This window comes from Neodiprion pinetum, chromosome 2, assembly GCF_021155775.2.
Source record: "Neodiprion pinetum isolate iyNeoPine1 chromosome 2, iyNeoPine1.2, whole genome shotgun sequence".
In the NCBI taxonomy this organism is placed as follows: domain Eukaryota; kingdom Metazoa; phylum Arthropoda; class Insecta; order Hymenoptera; family Diprionidae; genus Neodiprion; species Neodiprion pinetum.
This window is the reverse complement of record NC_060233.1, coordinates 5287718-5310792: the sequence shown is the minus strand read 5'-3', so window position 1 is coordinate 5310792 and position 23075 is coordinate 5287718. Positions and strand designations below refer to the sequence as shown.

At 38.6% G+C, this 23075-nt stretch overlaps 1 protein-coding gene across 2 annotated transcripts in view; it reads right to left on the bottom strand.

Moving 5' to 3' along the window:
* The window catches only part of LOC124213094 (pleckstrin homology domain-containing family G member 4B), a 192966-nt gene that overhangs the window by 41076 nt on the left and 128815 nt on the right, over positions 1-23075 (bottom strand). For both annotated transcript variants that reach the window (XM_046613956.2, XM_069133325.1), the window contains exons 8-13: positions 20801-20894; positions 20566-20655; positions 20324-20413; positions 18836-19053; positions 18427-18565; positions 442-567 (exon numbers count right to left, since the gene is read on the bottom strand). In XM_046613956.2, coding sequence (XP_046469912.1) covers positions 442-567; positions 18427-18565; positions 18836-19053; positions 20324-20413; positions 20566-20655; positions 20801-20894 — 757 coding nt within the window. The remainder of the gene's footprint in view (positions 1-441; positions 568-18426; positions 18566-18835; positions 19054-20323; positions 20414-20565; positions 20656-20800; positions 20895-23075) is intronic.

The following is a 23075-nucleotide window of genomic DNA, read 5'->3' as shown; positions in this document are numbered from 1 at the left end:
TCGCGCAGATCGGTATTCACGCTTTCAGAATTCAATGGTAGATGGCGCCGCCTATCGAGGCAAAGCTCAACGCTCACATTCCAATGCGCCCGAGTGCAAGGAGCGGGAATTTTGAATAGTTTTTTTTTTCCCCCCGATACTCTTTCGATTAATTAAATCCGTGCAGATTTAATTTTTGTATAATTTTATCATTACGGGTAATTGATAAGATTGTATCTGTCCTATATCGATTTTATTTTATTTATTTATTTTTTTTTTCATCGCTCGAAACATTCGCCTTCAAGATTTGATTTGCATATAATCGAAAATAATGGGCGGAAATTTATTTTTCGCATCGCGTAACACCTTGTTGTTATTATTATTATTATTATTATTTTGTCCGTTTTTAAACGAGCAAATGTAAAAGTAAGCGTATAATATTTGTATACATCAAAAACTCACCATCGACGTGAAGTAAAACTTTTCGAAATCACGTTCGTGGATTTTGGCTGCCGGAAGATTGGTGGCCGATGGTCTGGAGTGTCTCGAAAGTGTTTCCTCGCCCTTTTTGCAGAGCCAGGATAAAACCTGAAGCATGATAATGAAAAAAATTGAGAGAATTATATACGACGGTCAAACGGCAATTCATTTCGAGAGTCGTTCTGACACAGCGTGGCTGATATAAAAAAAATTGGTATATCAGAAGGATGAAAGGAAGATGTGAATAAATGAAGAAAGGAAGGAAGGAAGGAAGAGGAAAGTTTCGCGACGCGGACAATCGACTACAAACGAATTACGTTGGCGAATTATAATCGCGTCGGGCGAAATACGGCCTAGGTGAAGATCGCCGCGCAATTCTCCGGCTCATTGGATGGATCTCATTTTCAGTCGGGTTTAACCAGGTCACTCGGGCAACCGAGGAACGAGAGAACGTCGCCCTGCGATTATTCCTCCGCACGGGGCAATAAGGTCGTCGCGACGAAGTTGCAGGTACGTCGCCGTATCAAAAACCGTAAAATAGTCCCGTAAAAAAAAAAAAAAAAAAAAAAATCTGTAAGACTTTTCACGCGTGATTTTCAGAAAATCGTGCTTTCTCTTTCTTTCAATCAGTTTGAAAAGGGAGAAATGTTTTTGTTTTTTCTTCTTCAAATTTTGTTTCAAAAGAAATCGACTTTTTGCCTAGATCATGAATACGCGTGTTCTTCATCCGTTTCATCGTATCAAAATCAGTTCACTTTCGATTGAAATTAAATTTCACGCGATGGGAGAGGTGAAAATTGTTCCTTTTCTTTTTACTCCAAATAAATTTCAACAAATTCATACAATCTTATTTCGTGTATAATGATAATTTACTTGAGGATAATAATTTCATGCAGATGGTTGGAAAAAGAAAATGGTAAAAAAATCGGATGGAAATTAGTCGGAAAATATTGCGTTTATCTGTAATACATTATCACCGATATTGTTGAAAAGAAAATTTCCATTCCAATATTTCGTGGAGAATAAAAAAGAGAAATCCGGAACTTCTGATCATGCATTTATTATTTTCCTTTGATATGGTACAGAAACTAGGTTATAGATATTAGGTCGATCGTTCCAAGGAGCTCATTGTGTCTTCAATTCGATTGTCTGTCCCGCGCAAAGTCGACTGCATGCATATTCACACGCTATATATATATATATATATATGTATGTATATATACATGTATACATGCACTATGTGATGCAATATATTATATTCAGAGGTCTTGAAAAGACGCCGACGGTGTTTGACGCTTTCCGCTTCAGAATTTATTACATACGGAGCACTTCAAGCTGACTCGAGACTAGCCTTTAACCCTTTCGACTATCTCGGATCTTTTTGATTCATTTTTCTCCCCCAACTGTGAAACGCACTCTGATTTTTCGTCCCGAAATTTTTCTCTTTATTAAATTTATTTATTAAAATCATTCGATCGAAACAACTGTGCGGAAGAAAATTAAAATTCGAGATGACGGAACACGATGTTTGGAAAAATCCTATTCTTTAGATAATTGCATAGATATTTATAATATATTTATTTACCTAAAATTTAATTGTAAAGAATTTTTCAAAAATCTAAGTATCGATTAAAATTAATTAGTTCAAACGAGTCAAATTTCAAATAGGTGAAAATAAAATCAGTTTCATTAATTTAATAGTTACAGATAACAATCGCAACGATTTTTTATATATTCTTTTCGGTTCTTTTTTTTTTTTTCATCTGAAGCTGGTTGATAAAGCAAAAGTTGAAATACAGTTCTGAAAGTTTGTCTCCCGACTCGTAAATTTCGTTTCGAATGATCATCGAGTTTGAATTATTTTACGCTAACGTATATACGATCTGTACAATACGTGGAGATAAATTGAAGTCGAGATAATTTTTTCAACGAAATAAACTTGCATTTATCGAGTCGTTGAAAATTTTATCCCCACTTGCGGGTATAAATTTTCTTTTTAAATCTCTCAGATACCGAGTTAAAAAAATTTTTCAACTGTCAATGTATATAAATATATCAACTACTTATCGACACTTCGCTCATTATACGCTGAAATTTGTATGCGCGTATCGAATAGCTTGAAAATTCTATAATTATCCTCTATCGCTGTAACGTGTTACACGATCAATTGATATGATAAAAATACGTCGAAAATATACCCTGTGCAAGATATGTCGCGATATAAATTCGAATAGAGTAATTCTACAACGGTTCTTTGCCCGAACATGTTCCTCACAGATATTCGTTTGTATCTGTATTACTACTGCAGGATTTATCGAGTTTCGAGTGATTTACCGTCCTCTCTCTCTCTCTCTCTCTCTCTTTCTATTCGGTTTTTGATCTTATCGGCAAAAATGTCGCAACACCGCGTTTTCCTCCTCGTATAAAACATACGCGTACGTTACACACGCGCATTCACGTGTGTGTAAAACATAGGCTCGTAATTCCGATCGGGTTCGGTTGAAACTGATGGCGGGTTTGCCGGCAGTTCGCCCACGTCGAATCACCTCGCTATCGTTCGACTCGTTCAGCCTTCTGCCCACGTGCCGAATGCCGCACGATATCGGGCTGAGAATGATCATCGAACGAGTTTGTTACAACAATTGCATCAATGAACCCACCAGACGGACACATGTGCGATGTCCGTGAGTCGATCTTGATTTTCCACCCCCCGCCCCAAGCTGTTTTATAAACTAAGAAATAAACTGCATCGCTACCACTTCCGATCAGCAAAATTATCGACGATGATTTTGGTTCGAATTGACCGATTCTGAAACAATTTTTGCCCAATTTTTCGAGGCTAGAATTTTTGTACGAAGAAACGGGTGGATCGATTTTATTATCGACGGTGAAAAATTACCGACAATGATTTATTCGAGAATTCACCGATTCTGGACCAATTTTTGCCAAATTTTTACATTCTTGTTAAAATGTAGACATTTCGTAAGTGTACGTTGTGAAATAATCCTACCAGAGTGGAATGAAAATTCGACAATAATTGAATCGATCTCGAATTTCACATTGGTAAAATAACAAATTCCCAACACGCGAAAGAATATTGAAAAAACGGCGATTAGTGAAAGAAAAATTGTTTGGTAAGGTGAAAATTGAAATTTTATTCAAAAATACACCGTTGCCTTCGGTCAAATTTTGCGGGTGAGTCCGAGGTTTACGACGACAGTTGCGAAAGGTGTAACCACCGCGGCGTTAAAACAGAGCGTTAATTAACGCCTCGACAAGCGCTTCCTCAACCCCCAAGCGGCGACCTATTAAAGAGCGAGAGATACGATTAACTCGTAACAAAAAAAAAGAAAAGAAAAAAAAAAAGTCCAACGTGTACGGTAGACATGTAGATAGATATGTATGTACACGTGTATACAGAGTGTAATATTTTACGAGCCAAGCCGCGTTTCTTCTCGCGCGCCTTGTAAGGCTTTCCTTAGGTTGGATGGATATATACATCGCGGCTGTCTCCGCGCCCTTCCAACCGGTGAAATAAAGTATCCTGCGCTTATTTCGTAATTAAGTATAAGATATATGTATGCGCGCGCGCGTATGTGTCTTATTTTAATTTTATTTTACAATTTTTCTTCTCCTCTCTTTTACCATCCCCGTAACTTTTATTCAACTCTCCGTTCATCATCTCAACTTCCACTTGTTTTTTTCTTTCTTCTTTCGTTTTTTTCCAAACCTTAACGAAATTGCAACAACATCTACTTACACACGTGTATCTGCCGTTGATACGTATATGGGTGGGTACCTTAAACGCGGCAAGTTTGTTACGAAATTACAAACCGTTGTACAGTCACGAAATATACGTATAATATCCTTACTGCGAAATATACGGGGATAAGAAATGAATTCCACTTTATTCGCTGACAAGTTTTTCAGATTTCCAATTTCATTCGTGTTCATTTTTTCGTCTTCTAATTTTATTCGAACAAACACCCCCCGTGAATTTCGTTAATTTTAAACACGGGAAATTTAGACTTTTTAAGATTCTAAGTTTTAAAACTTTCGGGTACAACACACGCTCATCTCTATCACGTATAGTTGGATGATAAGATAAGCTCGCATAAGTTACAGAGTGTGTGAGAAAGAGAGACAGAGAAAGAGAGGCGTCAAGTATTTGACTCTTAATCTCGTATACCTTGTCGTAACCCTTTCAAGCTCGTCGTATATTCACCTGAAAATTTCGAGTCGCATTTAGGTAGATGGTTGGTAGATTGCACCTCTGTCTATCTATCTATCTATCCATTTATCTATCTCTCCCTCCTCTTTATACACCCTGCAAGCTGCGCACGGCAGACTACAAGGGTACTCATTGTTTTCCCGGCCAACGTACGATTCGAGCATGATAATGGTGTTATACACTGAGAGAAATTTTTAGTTGCGGTTACCGCTCGGTCCTTAACTATTTTCATTTTTTACCAAAATCGAAAAATATAGTTCTAGGTAGAAAATGAAAATTAGTTTTCTAGTATCCTATACTATTCTTTCTCATTACGATCGCCGTTTCTATATTTTCTTGCAACTGTTGCAAAAATTTAACGCTCGTGCAACGACAAATTGACGTTAAAGCCTTGTTTAACTAAAAAAGTAGAGTGAACCTCAGAAACCGATTTTGCGTTGCGATAACCAAAAAAGGATCGACAATAACGCAAAATGGTTACGCGTACCTCGTTTTTCGTTATTCCAACAATATTCAAACAGTTCTTTTAACGATACCTGTTTTACTCAATTTTTTTAGTTACCGTAACACATCAAATTTTTCTCATTGTATGTACCTATATACCTATCCAGGTACGCATGGTGTCGTCGAGCGTATGAGGATCGTCGTGATTATAATTATTTTAAAATTCATTTTCGTTTGGATTAAAAAAAAAAAAAGAGATATTTTTTGTAATTTTTTTTATTTTGCAAAAATACGGATCAGCACGCTGATCGAAGAAGGCTGATATTGCCGCCTCGCGGTTTCAATTCGATGCGTAAACGACAGGTGCGAAATTTAGGGCGGATGAATAAGTTTAAAGTATGCTTTGAGGTCATCGCGTATACGTATATAGTTATATGCATATCGATATATCATGGTGTACACGGAGGCGTCGCATAAACCTCGAGTGTACAAAACGGCACGGTTGTATGATACCTAAATGAAAATGAACGATCACGAGAGAAAGGTATTACAGGTGTAACGAAAAAAGATTTCCGACGAACTTACCGTCGGACATTCTGCACTTTTTTGCCAATCAATCGCGTACATCGTCTTATTCGGATATCGTGTACTGTTACCGTAATAGTTTTGCGGTTTCATTTACTATATATATATATATATATATATATTCACCGGCCTTGGGAGATCCGATCTCTTCCGGGCCAAACGCGACACTTTTCACACTACATGCACCCCGTTAATTTACCGTGACGATCAATCATCGAATTTAATGATCTGCAGGCGGCGGGTGATCGTCGCCAGTAAACAAGCAGGTACGACGAATAAGTTGGATGGATTTGAAAAAAAAAAGAGAGAAAAAAAAATGGATTATAACCTTACACGATAAAAGTAATCCGAGAAAAACGAAAAAAACGTCGAACTGTATGAATAAAACTTGATGTCAAAACACTTCACAAATTGTATTATATATACACGTATACCTGATGCCTGGAAAGTCAATCAATCCATTCAGTCACGAACCGAAACGAATTGGTAATCACTTGTTTATGACGTTGTGTTAGAGATCAGCGAAATGCAATAAAAACAAAAAAAGTGAATAAATTATTTTTTTTTCTAAATCAATAAACGGTTATAGCATAAAAGTTTAGCACAGCGCGGTAGCGGGGTAAAAAAACTTTCCTCGTCATTTCGGTGTCGAATTTAAGGGTTATTTTGTTCGAGTTGTCGGTTGCTATTTCTTATCGAGAAATGCAGAGAGAGAGAGAGAGAGCGCGTTCGGATGCTGCGACCGCGAGAGACTTACTGGTCCACGACGTCGAACAGCCGCTGCGATCGCCGTTGTCGGCCCCTCCATTTCCACAATAAGAGGACGGCCGACTCCGAAAACCCGAAGTGCCCGGTACGCAAGGTGTAACGACTGCAACGATAATCCGCACGTCGTGCACCCTATGTCTAGATTACGAGGACGCACGTGTCGCGTGTGCGTAAATTTATAAGTGGAAAAAAAATATGAAAATCTCGTTGGGTGTAAATGAAATTTCCAAAATTATCGCGTCGCGGTTAAAGAAGCTTAATTTCTTCGTCGCACGCGAGGAACTCGTAAAACAAACGTTGTATAAACGAATATATATATATATATATATATATATATATATATATATATATATATATATATCTGTGGCTATTTATTTGTTTATTTATTTTTAATTTTTTTTTTTTTGACCAAGGACGAATTAAGGAAATACCGGTTTCTTCTCTTTTCTTAACCTTTCATAGGTACCGATGGTACAAGGGACCCATTCGTTATTAAAGAATCCTGAACGCCTGTGTACGTCTACTCTTTGATCATTTTTTTAATAAGGATAAATTAAGGAAAAATCATTTTCTGCTTTTTTTTGCCAACTTTTAATACCGATGGTATAAGACGCCTATTCGTCCTTAAACAATCCGATACGCCTGTACGTCCTCAGTTCTTTTTTGCCTGAGGATGAATTAAGGAAACCCCGGTTTCTTTTCTCACCTCGAATTTTGATCCTTAAAGAATCTTATACGAGTACTTCTTGGTCCTGTTTGAAGTAAGGATGAGTTAAGGAAGGACCGGTTTCATCTCATTTCTCAACTTTTGTCTCCGACGTTATAAGTCGATGGTCAAAGCCCGTTCGTCCTTAAAGAATGTTGCACGCCTACAAGTCCGCTCCATAGTCCTTAACAAGTCTTTCTCAATAATAAATTATTCCAGACTCGAGTTTCCTCTCAAGATGAGAGTAAGTGACAGGATCGAACCCATTCCTCAACCTCATACGTATACTCTCAAGAATAACCGAGCGCATTATACCTGTTCATCCGCCGCGTAAACTACGGCATAAGCAAGCCGTCGGAGCAGGTGATTCCATCCCTATTTCCCGTATCGTTCAATTGCCGAGGTCCGGCGGCCCTCGTAAATCAAAATGTAAATTGTCTTCGTCGTCGTCGCGCTGCTCGGGAGACGTAAAAAATATGCGTGCATCGACGGCACGCGGTCTTATAACGTTTTATGCATCGTGGCACCCACGCCCTCTTGCTTTTGATCGCGACGCTGAGGGAACTCGCTTTTCAATACCGATCAGAGGCTTCGGCCTGGCTGAATTAGTTGTCGATTAAAACCGAGTTATGGCACTCAAAGGCACGACCGGCTGTATCGGATTGTACGTATCTTCGGGTCGTTTGATCCGACACGAGCTAGCTGCTTAACGAGCTTCGTTATTGTTACGTCGACGATTGATCGGCCAGTTCGAGGGGTTAATCACTTTCGAGAAATTCTTTACGACGGACCGATCCGGGCCTCAAACATGCCACGGGACTTTCCGTGATCTTTAACAATCTTGTACCGACTGCTCCTGAGAGGTTATTAAACAATTGAGGGCTGACTATTTTTCTTTATTTATAATTATTTGGCCTCATTTTTTTTTCTTTTTTTTTTTGATGTTTTTATAGCAAATTAATTCGTCGATTCGCACGTCTTTACTTACAACACCTGGGTGTACTTTTAATGGGGAAATGGGCTTTGTTCACCGTCTCTGCAAAAAGTGGTATGCATAATGTATACGTGAAACCGTTCACCGTGCCCTTTTTGTAATAAATGATTGTTACTGTTATTATCATGAAGAAACGAAGGCAATTCGCAGAATTTATATCGCGCATCGTACGTATTGTATACCGTATACACAGTTGTTAACAAGTCGACGAAGATTTTCTCTTTCCCCTTTTATAAACTCTTCGCGATACGATTGTTTATTACTATTACTGTTATCATTATTGTTACGTACGTTTCGTAAAAATCTCTCGGTGTCTCCGCATGAAGAAAAAATAAAAACAAAAAGGGAAAAACATTCGCCAAAATTTACGATTAAATTTTTCGAATTCTTCACACTGTTTGAACTAGTAATAAAAAAAATAAAAAAAAAATAAAAAAAAACGTACGAGGTTCCGGTGAATGTTGGTAGGCGTATCTGGACGCAATTTTAGCATACCAGGGCCTTCCGGGAACGACGACGTGACGATGGAGCGAAGAAATTCGCGAACGCTGCACTATAAGCGAGGTGTACGTGCAACGGTGAGTCACTCATGGGGAAAAAATTCGCAAAGCTGCAGGTAGATACAAAGCGTACAGAGAGAGTACTGTGCGACGATATGAGAGAGTACTTGCAAGTCGAGGTGAAAATTGAACGACAAAAGACGAAGGGGAAGAGGGTGAAGAAAAAGTAAGTACGAAATAAAAGGATTCGGAAATTCAATCCCATAACTGCAACTTTGTTGCGTCTCTGATTGTACGTTGTAGGTATAATTTACTTTGCGGCTGCCGTACCTACGTGTGCTGCTGAAATTGAATTTGAAATACGAATTGTAAGGATGAATAAAGGATGAATAAGGTACGTTGGACATGAATATTTATTAATAAAAATAACGGTAATGATACACGGCGTGGATAAGAGACTGAGAAAAATGGGAAAGTTGCAAAATTTGTATGAAGAATGATTTTTAGCTTGCGCAAAGCGAGCGTTGAATCGGTAGGGGTGGTTGAAAAATTTCCGCACGTAACTTCGCGGGTGAAGTTTAATCGAGGATACGAGAATATAAGGTAAGACGAAGCGCTGCGAAGAGCCGGAGGACGTTTCGCTTCGCGTTTTGAATGCGTAATCGGACGAGAAGATCGACCGTGTCGATAAAGGTATATTATACGCGGTAAGGGCACGTAAGTGCGTTATACATACTTGCGAGAAAAAATTCCACGTCCAAAGAGAGAGCGAGAGAGAGAGAGAGAGAGAGAGAGAAAGAGAGAGAGAGAGAGAGATATTACAGCCGAGAATCAAGTGCAGGTGCAAATTGTAACGTAAAGAAAATACCTCCGTCCGGGACAAGCCGGAGCAAAATGGGGGTTAAAAAAGAAACGAAGGGAGGAAGAAAATTGTTACGAAGGAGTAAAAAGAGGAGGCAAATTTTAATGGGCGCATACGTAATATCTGTCCTGGCGAGGCGCGTGCACACGGCGAAAAAAGTGCCTTGAGGAGAGAACCTTGGAGTGTGTAAACTTTTTAAAAATCAAGACTACCAACAGGAATTCGGAGCAAGTATCGTAAAATCGATGCATTGAGAGAAATTTTTAGTTCCGGCCACCGCTCGGTCCTTAACTGTTTTTATTTTTTACCACAATCGAAAAATATAGTTCTAGGTAGAATATGAAAATTAGTTTTCTAGCCGTTACCGGACAGTCTGGAATCCGTTACTATTCTTTCTCATTACGATCGCTGTTGATATATTTTCTTGCAAATGTTGGGAAAATTTAACGCTCGTGCAACGATAAATTGACGTTAAAGCCTTGTTTAACTAAAAAAGTAGAGTGAACCTCAGAAACTGATTCAGCGTTGCGATAACCAAAAAAGGATCGACGACAGCGCAAAATGATTAGGCGTACCTCGTTTTTCGCAATTCCAACAATATTCAAACAGCTTTTTCAACGATACCTGTTTTACTCAATTTTTCTAGTTACTGTAACAAATGAAATTTTTCTCAGTGTGGAAAAGCAAAGTTGAATTCGAAAAACAAGTATGTTTTATTATTTACCCGAGTCTTTAATATTCCACGTATCACTTTAAGAGTTGTACAAGGTATTGCAACGTGAAATAAAATGAACTTGGATAAAATATATGAATAACTTTCGTGCAATGTCACCTGATAAATCAGTCGGTGAAATTGGAATTCACGTAAGAACGGTCAAGTTTTTCTCCGCACGTCCGCATCGTCGAAAAATCGCGAGGATAGAATGCGAATGGATGGAGTTGTATAAACGAGGAGGTCCCTTACGCACGCATGATGGCTTTGCCACGGTTTTCAGGCGTTGCGTTCCGATAATTCGAAGGAGAAAAGTGAGAGTATAAGAAAGAAAGGACGAAAGAAAAGAGTAAAAAGAAAAGTGTAAAGAATAATGGGCAGAGGCGTAGTTGCACAATCCTCGGCCGATTACTGATCGCATCTCGGAGTCCATCGGCCAGTATGTAACTAGTTAGTCGGTTCCTCCGGTTCCTCGCGGTTGGTTTTTATAACTTATAGAAGATGATGGAGAAGAGTAGTAAAGGAAGGGCGGCAATTGACGGAGGTGACGTTGACGGACAGGCAGTCTCTCGTACAAGATTCGTTATATTTCACTTTCGAAAGAGGCATCGGACCAAGATGCACGTTATAAGATGCTGGCTCTTGAGAAGGTGGAGTGCAGTTCGGCACGCATGTACGTATACATGCACGCATGGCTCCGATTGCACGTCAACGCTTATATATGTACCTGGAAATACGCTCCGCGGCGCGTCAAGATCGATATTCGATCCCATTACGATCCGATTCTAATAATTAGACACTGGAGATTGCGGTACACTCGAGACTCACGGATCAGCTACGTAGATTCGAGGGGTAATGAGTGTATTCTCGGGGGAGAGAGAGAAAATGACAAAAAATAAAGAGAGAGAGAGAGAGAAAGGAAGTGAGACGTAATTATATTTCAGGGTTCGTTCACCTGCCGAGGTTCAAAGCCGTATCTTCGTTGAGGATAAGACGATGAATTCAGAGATTACAAAAACCAAAATGTACAACGGCACCAAGGTTAACTCCTTTCATTAGCAGTGTTGCGTTTTATCAATGGTACGAAATTGTTACACACTTCATACTGCAAGTCACTTGTCTTTTAGATATTATTGTTTAAAATTAGTCAAGTCAAGCCGGTCGAGATGTTAAAGAATAGAAATAAGATGAATGTGTCTTGTAATAAATTCCAGGAAATTGTAATGAACGGTAAATGAAATAAAAAGTCCTTCAAAGAAGTCTGGAGTCGAGACGGTATATAGATAGCCATAACGTGCAGCTTGATTACACAACTAACGCGACCATGGTGTAAATATTTGTTTAATACACCCTTTTCTCGCCTTATATTATACGTTGATACCATGGTATGTGCACATCGTCGTCGAGAGAGGAAGGACAGAATTATCGTTATGGGGATAGTAAAATAAAATGAAATTTTTCAGATTTTAAAATGAAAAGAAAAAAAAAAAAAGAAAAAATACACACACTATGTCAGTGATAAAAGTTGTTGCAGATTTTTTTTTTTAATATGACGGCACATTGAATTACATGAATGCGTAACGGGAAACGAGTTCTAGAAATTCCCCTTCATGTATAAATAATTGATAATTACAGTATGTAGCCCGCACAACTCGTAAAGCAAAGTAAATAAAGTACAAAGTAGTCGATAATTTATTTGCACTACACAGTTTTAATTCGATCTATCAAAGAGTCGCTAATCCTTTTGCGGAGATGCCGTGTAATTTTCTACGGCACTGCACACGCGATTTGTAGCCATAATAATCAGATACGCGATATAATTCAACCGTATTATACACGCGGATGCGGTAAGGAAAAATTAAAAATTTTATCAAATATTATGCCTTTCATTAAGTCCCTCTTTGCAGCTCCACTGCGTAATCCCGTGGGATATTTTTTACCTACAAGTTTGTCAAGCCGATCCGAACACCGCAATCACAATTATACACAAATTACACTTGCACGGTAACCAGTTATTCTTGCAATCATTCAATTCAATTCAATCTGTATACCTGGACGATGATTTCAATCTATAAATTATATACGTGGTATACTCGCATATATATTCAAATGTGCTTAGAATTTGCGATGAGAATTTATCGACGTAAATCCGTTTTTTATCGAAATTTTTCTCCAAAAACACGTTTCGTGTGTATCGAATAAGCGATAATATACTTTGAAAGAATATTATTCGCATTAAAAACCACTTTAAAAAGCATAAGTAGCTTTACGGAATTCGAGTTGTGTTAATTTTCATAGGAAATTATTTAAACACGTGTCTTCGTTAATAATTTTTTCACGTGAATAAATTTTTTTTTATAAGTACTTACATGGTAAAGTGCGACAAGTCAAACAGTTTGCGTTCCTCGAGCTGCACTTCGTATCACGAGGGAGTCATAAGAAAACCAGCGGCGTCTTTTGATCTGATAAGCCCAAGATGCTGAAATGGTGGTGCATAGTCAACGAAGGCGAACTCGAGGTGCTTTTTAATTCTTCCTCACCGTTGTTATTGTCTACGCAGGATTCTCTGTGCTTTACACGAGTGCCTTTGTCCTTTGCGTACTCCCTCTCTATCTCCTTCTCTTTCCAAGTCGGTAAAAAAATCCAAATACTGCTGCTGGAGAATCGACTAAGTCACGTTCTTTGAAAATTTCTCCGAGATGTGAATCGATCGAATTTGAAGACGTCAGAAAGTAGAAAAAATAAGTCCAACGGTTCACTTTCGTGGTATGATAAAAAAGATTGAAGCACTTGTCAAATTGACTGGAAAAATGAGCGTCAAGGAAGAATGAAAATTTGAATGATTCAACGAAACGAAAGGTATAAATTTTTCCCGTCGACGTTTCCGCATGAATATTATTACAACGCGAGAGGTGAACGAAAAAAAAAAAAAAAACAAAAAAAATGTCGGTTGCACGTCGAAGATTTGTTCATTCGTCCCGTTTTACGATGATTTCGAAAATGGCGTGAAAAAATAACAGATGGTAATTCATCTCGGGTTTTAATAATCCTCGCAGCATCCGCGACTCGCGGTCCATACGGAACGTGCATCTTGTTCCGATATACCTACGTAGGTATGTATACCTAGCTAAAGCTATTTACCATTGTTGGGATACGTACAGCGTGCATACGCATGCAAATGAGGAAAGCGCGGAATCTCTTTGAATCTTAAGCGCAGCAACTTCGCTGGCTTGCGGTATAAGATGCGATGCTGGTTTAGCGCCGTAAAGACTCGATCCGCAGGGCTGCTGCTGTCTAAAAACGGCGATACAAAAGCGAGAGGAAACCCAACGACGATCGGTTAAAACCGATTTCCGAGTTTCGCAACAATTATATCCGCAGTTGCTGCGTTATTCCTTTACACGCACGCAAATTGTATTTTCATTTTTCCTGGGCTCTTTTTATTCACGCTAAAAAACATAAGTAGAATAGCACAGCCGGTTCGGGACGCAGATTCCTGTACCGTCGTTTTACCGACGCTTAGTCAAGACACAAACCTTTTTCTAGAATGTTCGGAAGTTCGGAGATAGCTATTTTAATGATAAAACATTATAGAAAAAGGGTTGCGTCTTGGCTAAGTGTCGGTAAAATGTCGGTATAGGAATCTGTGTTGAGAACGGGCTTTGCTATTCCACTAATTATTGAAAACGACCGTTTTTTTTTTTTTTTTTTTTTTTTTTCAGCGAAAATCTGAAAAAACTACTAAAAATCTTACATTATGTATAAAAATTTTTAACCATCTATCCATTATTTAATTTTGGTCCATTTTTTTTTACTCTAAACGGCTCAAAAAGACACACATTCTGGGTCCAGACTTGAGAGAGCCAGACCCTGGTCGATTTGACGTGACAAAAAGGAAAGAAAATTGAAGAGAACGGTATTGTGAAACCAGAAAATATACGAATATAGCTATGATGTAGAGAAGTGGGAATCGATTCAACAGGGCATGCATCGAGAAATGCAGTAACTCCTCCCAAAGCGGTTATACGCATAAATAAGTATCCATGCATAGAGCAACCACATAATGACCGGCAATCGAACGTCCGGGCGAAGCTTACACGTACATTTCCTCAAATTGGCAAATATTAAGAGAGCGCAATCAGGGGCGTACAAAGCTTCAAATCCGGGGTCTGCATTGGAGGTGGTATAACAAATTATAACGGCGTGCAGTAGATGTAGAATATAAGGAAAGCTCGACTGCGATTCGCGATCATAGTTTCGAAGTGTATGAGGTATACAACGCGTTTCAACTCTAATGGAACGACGTGTGAATCGTGCGCTACGCCGCGATGAAAACGGCCGCAACGCAGTTAATACCTCGGTAATACATGCAATTGTTAAACTCTAATACGCGCAGCGGTCGGGTAATATTAGGTTCGCTGAACGAGGGTCGGAGGCAATCGTTAGTGGAAAGCAGACTATTTCGTTCGAAACGTGATGCACGGATGCGGTGTATCCTCGGTTTTATCATAATTAGACGGCAAAGTTCACCTTCTCAATCCATCATGTTATAATTATTATACGTGATGCGGTAGAGAGCGAGCGACTTCAGTGCCCATTCCAAAATCGCACATTAAGAAAAATTTCACTTGTTACAGTAACTAGAAAAATTGAATAAAACAGGTATCGTTAAAAAAGCTGTTTGAATATTGTTGGGATTACGAAAAACGAGGTACGCCTAACCATTTTGCGCTATCGTCGATCCTTTTTTTGGTTATTGCAACGCTGAATCAGTTTCTGAGGTTTACTCTACTTTTTTAGTTAAACAAGGCTTCAACGTCAATTTATCGTTGCACGAGCGTTAAATTTTCGCAACAGTTGCAAGAAAATATAGCAACAGCGATCGTAATGAGAAAGAATAGTATAGGATACTAGAATTTCCGGTAACGGCTAGAAAACTAATTTTCATTTTCTACCTAAAACTATATTTTTCGATTGTGGTAAAAAATGAAAATAGTTAAGGACTGAGCGGTAACCGGAACTAAAAATTTCGCTCAGTGCACACAAAACACACGTTTTTTTCCAACGATGACAAGTTTCAATTTCAAATATATCATACAAAGAGACTGTATAAGTTGATTTATCATCGTTTATAACCAACATTATTCGAGTCTCAAATTTTCTTTGCGACAAAAAAAAAAAAAAATCGCGAAAAAATGTGCCAGTATTTCGTTTCATTTACAGCATTGATCTCGTATCCATCACCCAATTCCTGGGGTAATTTTCGCATTCGTTCGATCCTTCAATTCGTTGATTTCGTGCTTCGTGTGATTATTATTCCTCCGTTTTTTTTTTTTTTGTCGATTTCCATTCTTCTTTGTTTTTGCGAACTATTTCTTTTTTTGCTTTCCTATTGCTGTATTCGCAATTAGACTGCGTTAATTTGCACGCACGCATGCAAGCATAGCCACGGGTGATTTCAATGTCGGCGGAAGAGAGATTGTGGTTTAATTTTTTCATCCAAATGTGGTTACGAATGATCCGTGCCGTGCGAACCAGAGAAAATTAGACGCGCGTACCTATTTGGCGTACGCAAATATTATCGAGTGGACTAGAAAAAGCTGCTCGGCTATTATAATAGATGTGCAAAAAATGTCTGCGAGATTTATGAAATTAAAGGTTTTTGACGGGTCGAGAGCCTCGAGACAACGCGGCTAACGATCATCTGCGCCTTGACACAGTTTCTAATTTTTCTTTACGAGTGTGTGTGTTTTTTTATTCTTCTAATTTTAATTTTATTCAATTTTTTTTTTTTTCATTTTTCAAATTTGCAATTTACATAATCAACGTTGATAATTAAATCGACTCGACATGACTTTACATAACTCGCCTGACTACGTTTCATTTTTCCTTCTTTCTTTTTTCAGCGTTCGTATAATCTCTAAATCGTTATCATAATTTTATTGCATCTTATTTCGATGTTACGTTACGTTATTTATTTATTTATATCAACTCGCAAGTATTTCCGCTGTATCATTTAGTTTAGCTATCTAATCTCCTTTCTCTTGTCCTCCGAGGCTCTTCCTTTCTCTCGCGACGATCATGCGGGAGCTAATACCGGAAGAATTTCGCCACAGGCGATGCGCGAAGAGTGTATAAAAAGAAGTTAACAAGTTACAATCTAAACAAGAATCGTTACGCATGCTCGAAATTTTAACAAATTTCCTTAGCACCGGTTTTACTTGCAATCGATTGTTTCCTCAACATCCAGATTTTTTTTTTCTCACACACATACAATCGTCATCTTCTATCCCTGAAAGTTTCTCTTTTTTTAATTTTTCTATTTTGCATCTAACGGTGAATAAAATATCGAAACTTATACGTATACGAGTATATCTATAAGTCACAATATTAAACACGGATTTGGAAATGAATATAAAAATTCAAAAGCCCGCGTAATAAGAAATTTGGGTTAATCTTTTCCGGCTCTATTTTTATTTCCTCGATTTCGCTAGGAAGAAGACAGGAAATTGGAACGCGAGTTTGAGCGCGCTTACATTACCGTAGTATACTACATATCCCGTATACTTACAACACACAAATTAACGCGAGCCAATCTCGAAGGCTGATTAGCCTGATTAACGTCATCGGTTACTTGTTTTAGCCACGTTATGCGGAAGCGTGTATACCTATAGATGGGCGGGAGTTATACAACACCTGCGTCCAATCTCGAGCCTTTGATTATCTATTAGCACGCGACAATCGGCAATGCCGGCGCTTCCTTATTCGGATGGAACAGGAATCCGCCCATCAATTATACATATATAGGGCCGACCAATCAACCTAATCTAGCTAATCTGAAACTGGTACAATATAAACCAATCCGAGAAGTGAAAGTTGGCCCTGCATCGAAGCTTTTTCATTCACTTGGTGCGTACATCGAGTATAACAGGTAAATATCTCGCTACAACGGTGTGATAATTTTGTATAATAATTTTTATTAAACATTATATGAAACAGGTTTGAAATTTCGAATCCAACAGAAACAAAAAGTTAATCCTTGCCTTAAAAAAAAAAGGATGCGCCAGATTTAAATTTGTGCTTCGTTTAATATTTCAACGATCAGGTAGCTAATTCGTTTTTATTTTTATTGTAATAGCTCTATCGCTATTATAGCACAAGGGGATATATGTATACATATATTAAATAAATCGTCGCTCCAGGTACCAACAATTGATTCATACCTTTACAGTTCGTACAGTACATGTACATTCTATGTCGCAGGGTTAACCCAAATTTTATTTGGGACAGTCACAAGTGCAGTAGTCAAACATTAAAGAGTATGTACTGCTTCTTGTTCCCGGTGTGGTAGAATATATACAATACCGAGGTGCAGTGCATAGAAGTGATCAAAATGATGATGATGATGATGATCGCTGAGAAAGCTGAATCGTGAGTATCGCGAATGGTCGTACGCGGTGGCTCGCGTTTATATAGGTACGTGATTATCGTTGATGCACACGTCCTATACCATGTATAAAAAATATCACGTATAATGCGATCAGTGTAATACAATGCAGGATTACAAAGTATATAATACGGCTGTACGATTTTATTTAGTCTCAACGTTTTATTTTTTTTTTTTTCAACCCTTCTTATTTTCTTCTTAAACGATTATCAATCAATATTTAATCTCGAGCTTAACTCGAAGATAAATACCTATGCGTGTATAAAGGAATAAAGGAAACACAATCAGCGCCAACTTTCTTCTCCTCTTTTTCTCCCCCCGCTCATGTATTTTGCTCGTGTATAATTTCCACATGTCTGCATGGACTTGCGGGGAGATCGCGAGGATCAAGGAGGAAGGCCAGCGAAGTGAAATGATAACGTAATTATCGTTTCAAGGTCAAGTGCATTCCTGGCACGTGAACGACGCCATTATAGATCGGGAGATTGATTTAGGATTAAGGGTGTTACTATAATTAAAAATGAAAACATTGTCGACAAATCAAGGGAAATTAACACGAAAATAAACTAGAAGACAACGGATTTTCATTTGATTACCGAACCGCTTTCAATGATTTTTACTGCATGTTCATCGATTCACCTACGTAGTGAGAGAATGTGTACGTAACGCGTAGTGTGAATTCGTCAAGTTGTGTTAGCGTTTTTTCTTCATTACTCACCTCGCGCGCCTGGTCCTCGATGTTTCTGAGGATGGTTAAATTCCTGATCGTAGCTCGTCGAGATTCGCAGGACGATTCAAGCCTCGTCGCTGCATTACTGACTTCCGTTAGCAGTCGACGAGCCCGATCCAGGGATAGCCTGGATATAATTTACAGAGGAAAGCGAATATTAGTCGAAATGTCGATAAGGATGATCACTGTTTCAATAAGCACAAGGAAACTCGTCCGGATGAGAAGTCTTGGCTATTCCGAATGCAATAAAACTGATTACAGTGATAATACGATAGATCTAAAATAGAAGATTTTTCTAACAATTCATCATTTCGCACGTATGAAAGTGAAAAAAGAAAAAAACCGATTTTACCAAACGCATTACAGACACGGATGTACAGAAATTCAGAAATTTTACCTGACTTGCTCGACGTGGCGAATGTTTTGGGAGCGTTCCTCGAGGAGGGCGATCACCTCGTTGGCATCAGCCGGTGTGCGTTTTACTGTAGGATCTGTCAGCAGACGACTGAGCGGAACCAACGGTTGCGGAATAATCGCACACTCCTTTAATTCCGACATGGCCATGGCGAGCTTTCGACCCGCAGCCTGCCACTTCGACATCACCGCGTCGTATTCCTGAATAACATAGAAAGGACAAATTAAATAACTAAATGTAAAGAATATGCGTTAATTAAACGTTATATAATATTGAAATAGTCAGTTTGCAATGCGACGTTGGTGGGAAAAGAATCAAAGTAATGCATCCAAGCTGATAACTGATAATTGATCGTGTTTTTCGCATGTAATTCGTTGAATTGAACTAGTCTATTACCTATTACGTGTCACTAATTGACCAGACATTACACTAATTTGATACTCGATGAACAATCACGATTTGCATCAATGGAAATTGAAAACTTATAGGTTATGTGGCGTCAAAATGGCGCCGATAATCGGGCTTTGACGTCACGATTCAGATTTCCCAATACAGAGAAAACGGAGATAAAAATTGAGAAGAAAGTTGCGCGATATTCGCAAATTGTTTTCATTTCACGTTCTCGAGAAAATGTTGCAAGATAAGAAGGCGGCGTAACAATAAACAATTATATTACAGTAATTCTGGTCACGCCAGCTTTTTTACGTTTAAATTAACGAACCGCCAGATCGATGAGAACCACTGTCAATTAAAACCGGTTAATCGGAACGTGCCGTGGTAGCAGCTACTGGCGGGTCGATGGAGACACGGTGGAATTCGTCGTATGCGCGTTATATCCCTTGGGGGTAAATTACGAAGGAGGGACAATCGGTGTACCTCAAACGGTCGGGTTGATTTTCAAGTTACATTGAGTTAGGTTGGAGGTTGGAACGCTCTTCTCCTTCTCATCGACTCGAGGATTCCATGAACGCGGAGATTTTTCTAACCATGGTTTCTACCTGCGAGCGGTGTAAAGTCAATTCAATTCTTAATTAATTCTACGAAATTCGTCCACCTGTTTATCTCTTGCGCCTTGTCATCTCAATTCGCAACCCGCTTTGCGGAGACGAATCTCTGGTTGCCGATTCGAGTAATGCGGTACTGATTTTCGAACTATGAATATATTATTGTATCGATGGAAATTCGGTTGCTCAAATCACGTTTCAGCAGAAAGAAATATGAAGATTTTTCATTTGGATTGGAATTTTGTCATATTGATCAAGAATTTTGAGGGGATAACTTGGAGAGGATATTTTCGATACAGAATTCTACGGCGATATTTAAACTACTTAGAGATTTTGCACTAATTTTTTCTTGAAAACTGACCGGTGTTAATGGAATTTTATACGATAGAAGAAAGCAGAGAAATGAATTGCAATTATATTCGGTTACGCATTTGGTGTCGAAGAAAATTTTTCGTTTTTTGCATACCTTGAAAAATGATATCCATTGAAGATGATCGGTTTTTTGATGCCGGTTTGAGATGTGTTTGGAAATAGTTTCCTCGTCTACGAATACAACCTGAAAAAGAATAACCATTGTATATTAAATCAGCAAATAAAAATTAAATAAGAGAGAAATAAAAGTCGACGATTAAACTCTACGCAATAGCTGACTTTATTCAAACAAGCGTTTAAATCGCGATGAGAAGTATTTGAAAAGCAACGACTTACCTTGATTTGACTGCGGGGTAAAAGCGGCCTGCCGGGTGCCTCGTCACATGAATTTCGAAGCACCAAGGCTTGAGAAACTCTCAATGTACGCTAAATAAGGAAAACAACGTATTGAAGTTCACTGACTTTTACTATAATATTACTTTATACATTCGAAAATAATTGTTTCGTTAAGTATTTATTCTGTGAAGAAAAATAAGCAAAAAAAGAAAAGAAAATGACCCGGATGAGTTACCTGCAGGAGGTGAAACGCGTTGTCGAGAAGATCCAATTCTTCGGACGGCTGGCCAGTCACGAGTAACGTGAATTCGGTATCTGATCGGTCGGAACTGTGGCAAAAATAGGGAATTCCGAATGAGATAAATTATCTGAGACTATCGGGAATACCGGTGTTTAAAAATAGATAAAATCGAAGAAAATTTAGGCTAGCTCCTAGCCTGTTATTGACCGACGAAAAACGATAAATTTGTTCTTTTTTCGCTCTCTCTCTCCTCTATCTTCCTTTCTTCGTAGAAAACCTGTTACAGAAGGTGACAATAAAAGAAAAGAAAGGTAAATAAGGAAAAAAGGATTTCTTAGATAGGCGAGGACACGCGCTCATGGAACAAGTAACCCTATACAGGCTGCAGTACAAGCGCGATAAAAATGCTAGCTTAACAGCACCGCATGCGACTGACGTTATATTAACTTATGACACGTGAGTCTATCTGGGTATATTTCTCACGCTGCTCCTGTAACACCCACGTAGACGCCATTGCATTGGCGTAACACTCTTGATACAATCCGTAGGTGAAAATTGAGACGAAAGAAGGAAACGGATAAATTTTGCAAGGAGGAAAAAAAAAAAACGACAACGAAGAAGCGACAACTTTTCATCTTGTTCCTACAATAAAAAACTGTTTTACATAATAGGAAAAAAAATCTTCGCGAAAGGATATCTCTCAAATCCGACAATTTTATATTACGACAAGGAGTTGACTTTATCCTGGAAGTATTTTACACAAATACTAATCTTTGACAGTCTTTCAAATTATTGATTTTACAAGAATATTTTAACCGACCTTTTAAAATTTCATCCCAGAGACATGCTTTCGCCAACGGAAATCTTCTCTCACTATTTACAAGTATTTTCGCGTACAACGAGACTAAATAGAAAAAAATGTACTGTCTAAGCAAAATACCATGTATTCGTTCCTGACCGGTTGTAAACGTATAAGGTATAAATTTCGTTACGGTCCCGTAAAATTTTTCCTATGTTCAGCGTGAAAATAGATCGATGAAAAAAGTATCTACGTAAAGTTTTCGCTTATCCTACGCCTCTGGATTTTTTTCTTTTTCTCTAAAATGCTTTTACAGCGGTGCATTAGCACTATTGTAAGTCGGGCCGCCGGTATTATGCACCCCAATGTCTGCGTGAGACGCACGTGCGACTTGGATGAGAGGATCGAGGATGGAACTTGACGCGGTTTAGCTTCGCCTTGGGTGGGCCATTGCGGCGAGGCGTTTATGGTTATAAAATTTAACCCCGAAAGAATTTTCCCAGGGTATATAGGTAGGTAGGTAGGTAGGTATAATGGCAGTGACAGGTTGGACCGAGAGCTAGACCGTGACCTTGTATATGACGATGGTTTGATATGCAGAGAAGAAACCGAAAACCCCTTTTACCAAAGAAGAAGTCCCGCACTGCAACGCGCAGCGAGGAAAAACATGATCTATAGAAACAGGTATGTCTGCACAGAGATTCAATTGAATGCAAGAAACGTGCAGGCAGGCAATGAGCATGAGCATGGGGAAAGATTAAAAATGTATTATACAAAAAAAAAAAAAAAATATATATATATACCCAACGGTGGTGGAAATGCGGTCAAGTGTGCAAAACTAGATCAACTCGACAAGTCGGCAAGTGCGAGAACCTTTGTATATATCTTTGGATCTCGAGACACACCGCGTGACTACTTTTCTCTGTACGATCCGGTAGCATTTCTATTATGATATATACGACTTGCTAGCAATAAAACGAATCCGAGGTTCTGAAAGACTCATCTTTGTTCGAAAAAATTTACCAAATTTACCGCAGTTTCCTTGCATTATAATAGCTCTGCCGAACTCTATTTCTAAACGTACGCTTTAAAAATGTACAACATCGTGTAAAACAGGGTTGCCCCTTTTTTATACTCATATCTGGTGGTGTATAAATAGATATACATATATATATAAGGCCGGTACTGCGTACAGATTCCGATACCGACAGCTCAGATACAAACCCTTTTTTTCGGGTGGAGTTTATACCGAAACTGGTCAACTTTACCGACGATATCGATGAATTTTATCGACGATCGATAAAGTTGACCAGTGTGGGGATACTCTCCACCCGAAAAACGGGTTTGTGTCTGAGCTGTGAAACGGCTGAAAATGTCGATAAGATGTCGGTATCGGAATCTGTACACTGAAACGGTCTTACATATCTACTTGTATAAGGTAATGTACCTAATCGAAATGAAGTTGCGGTG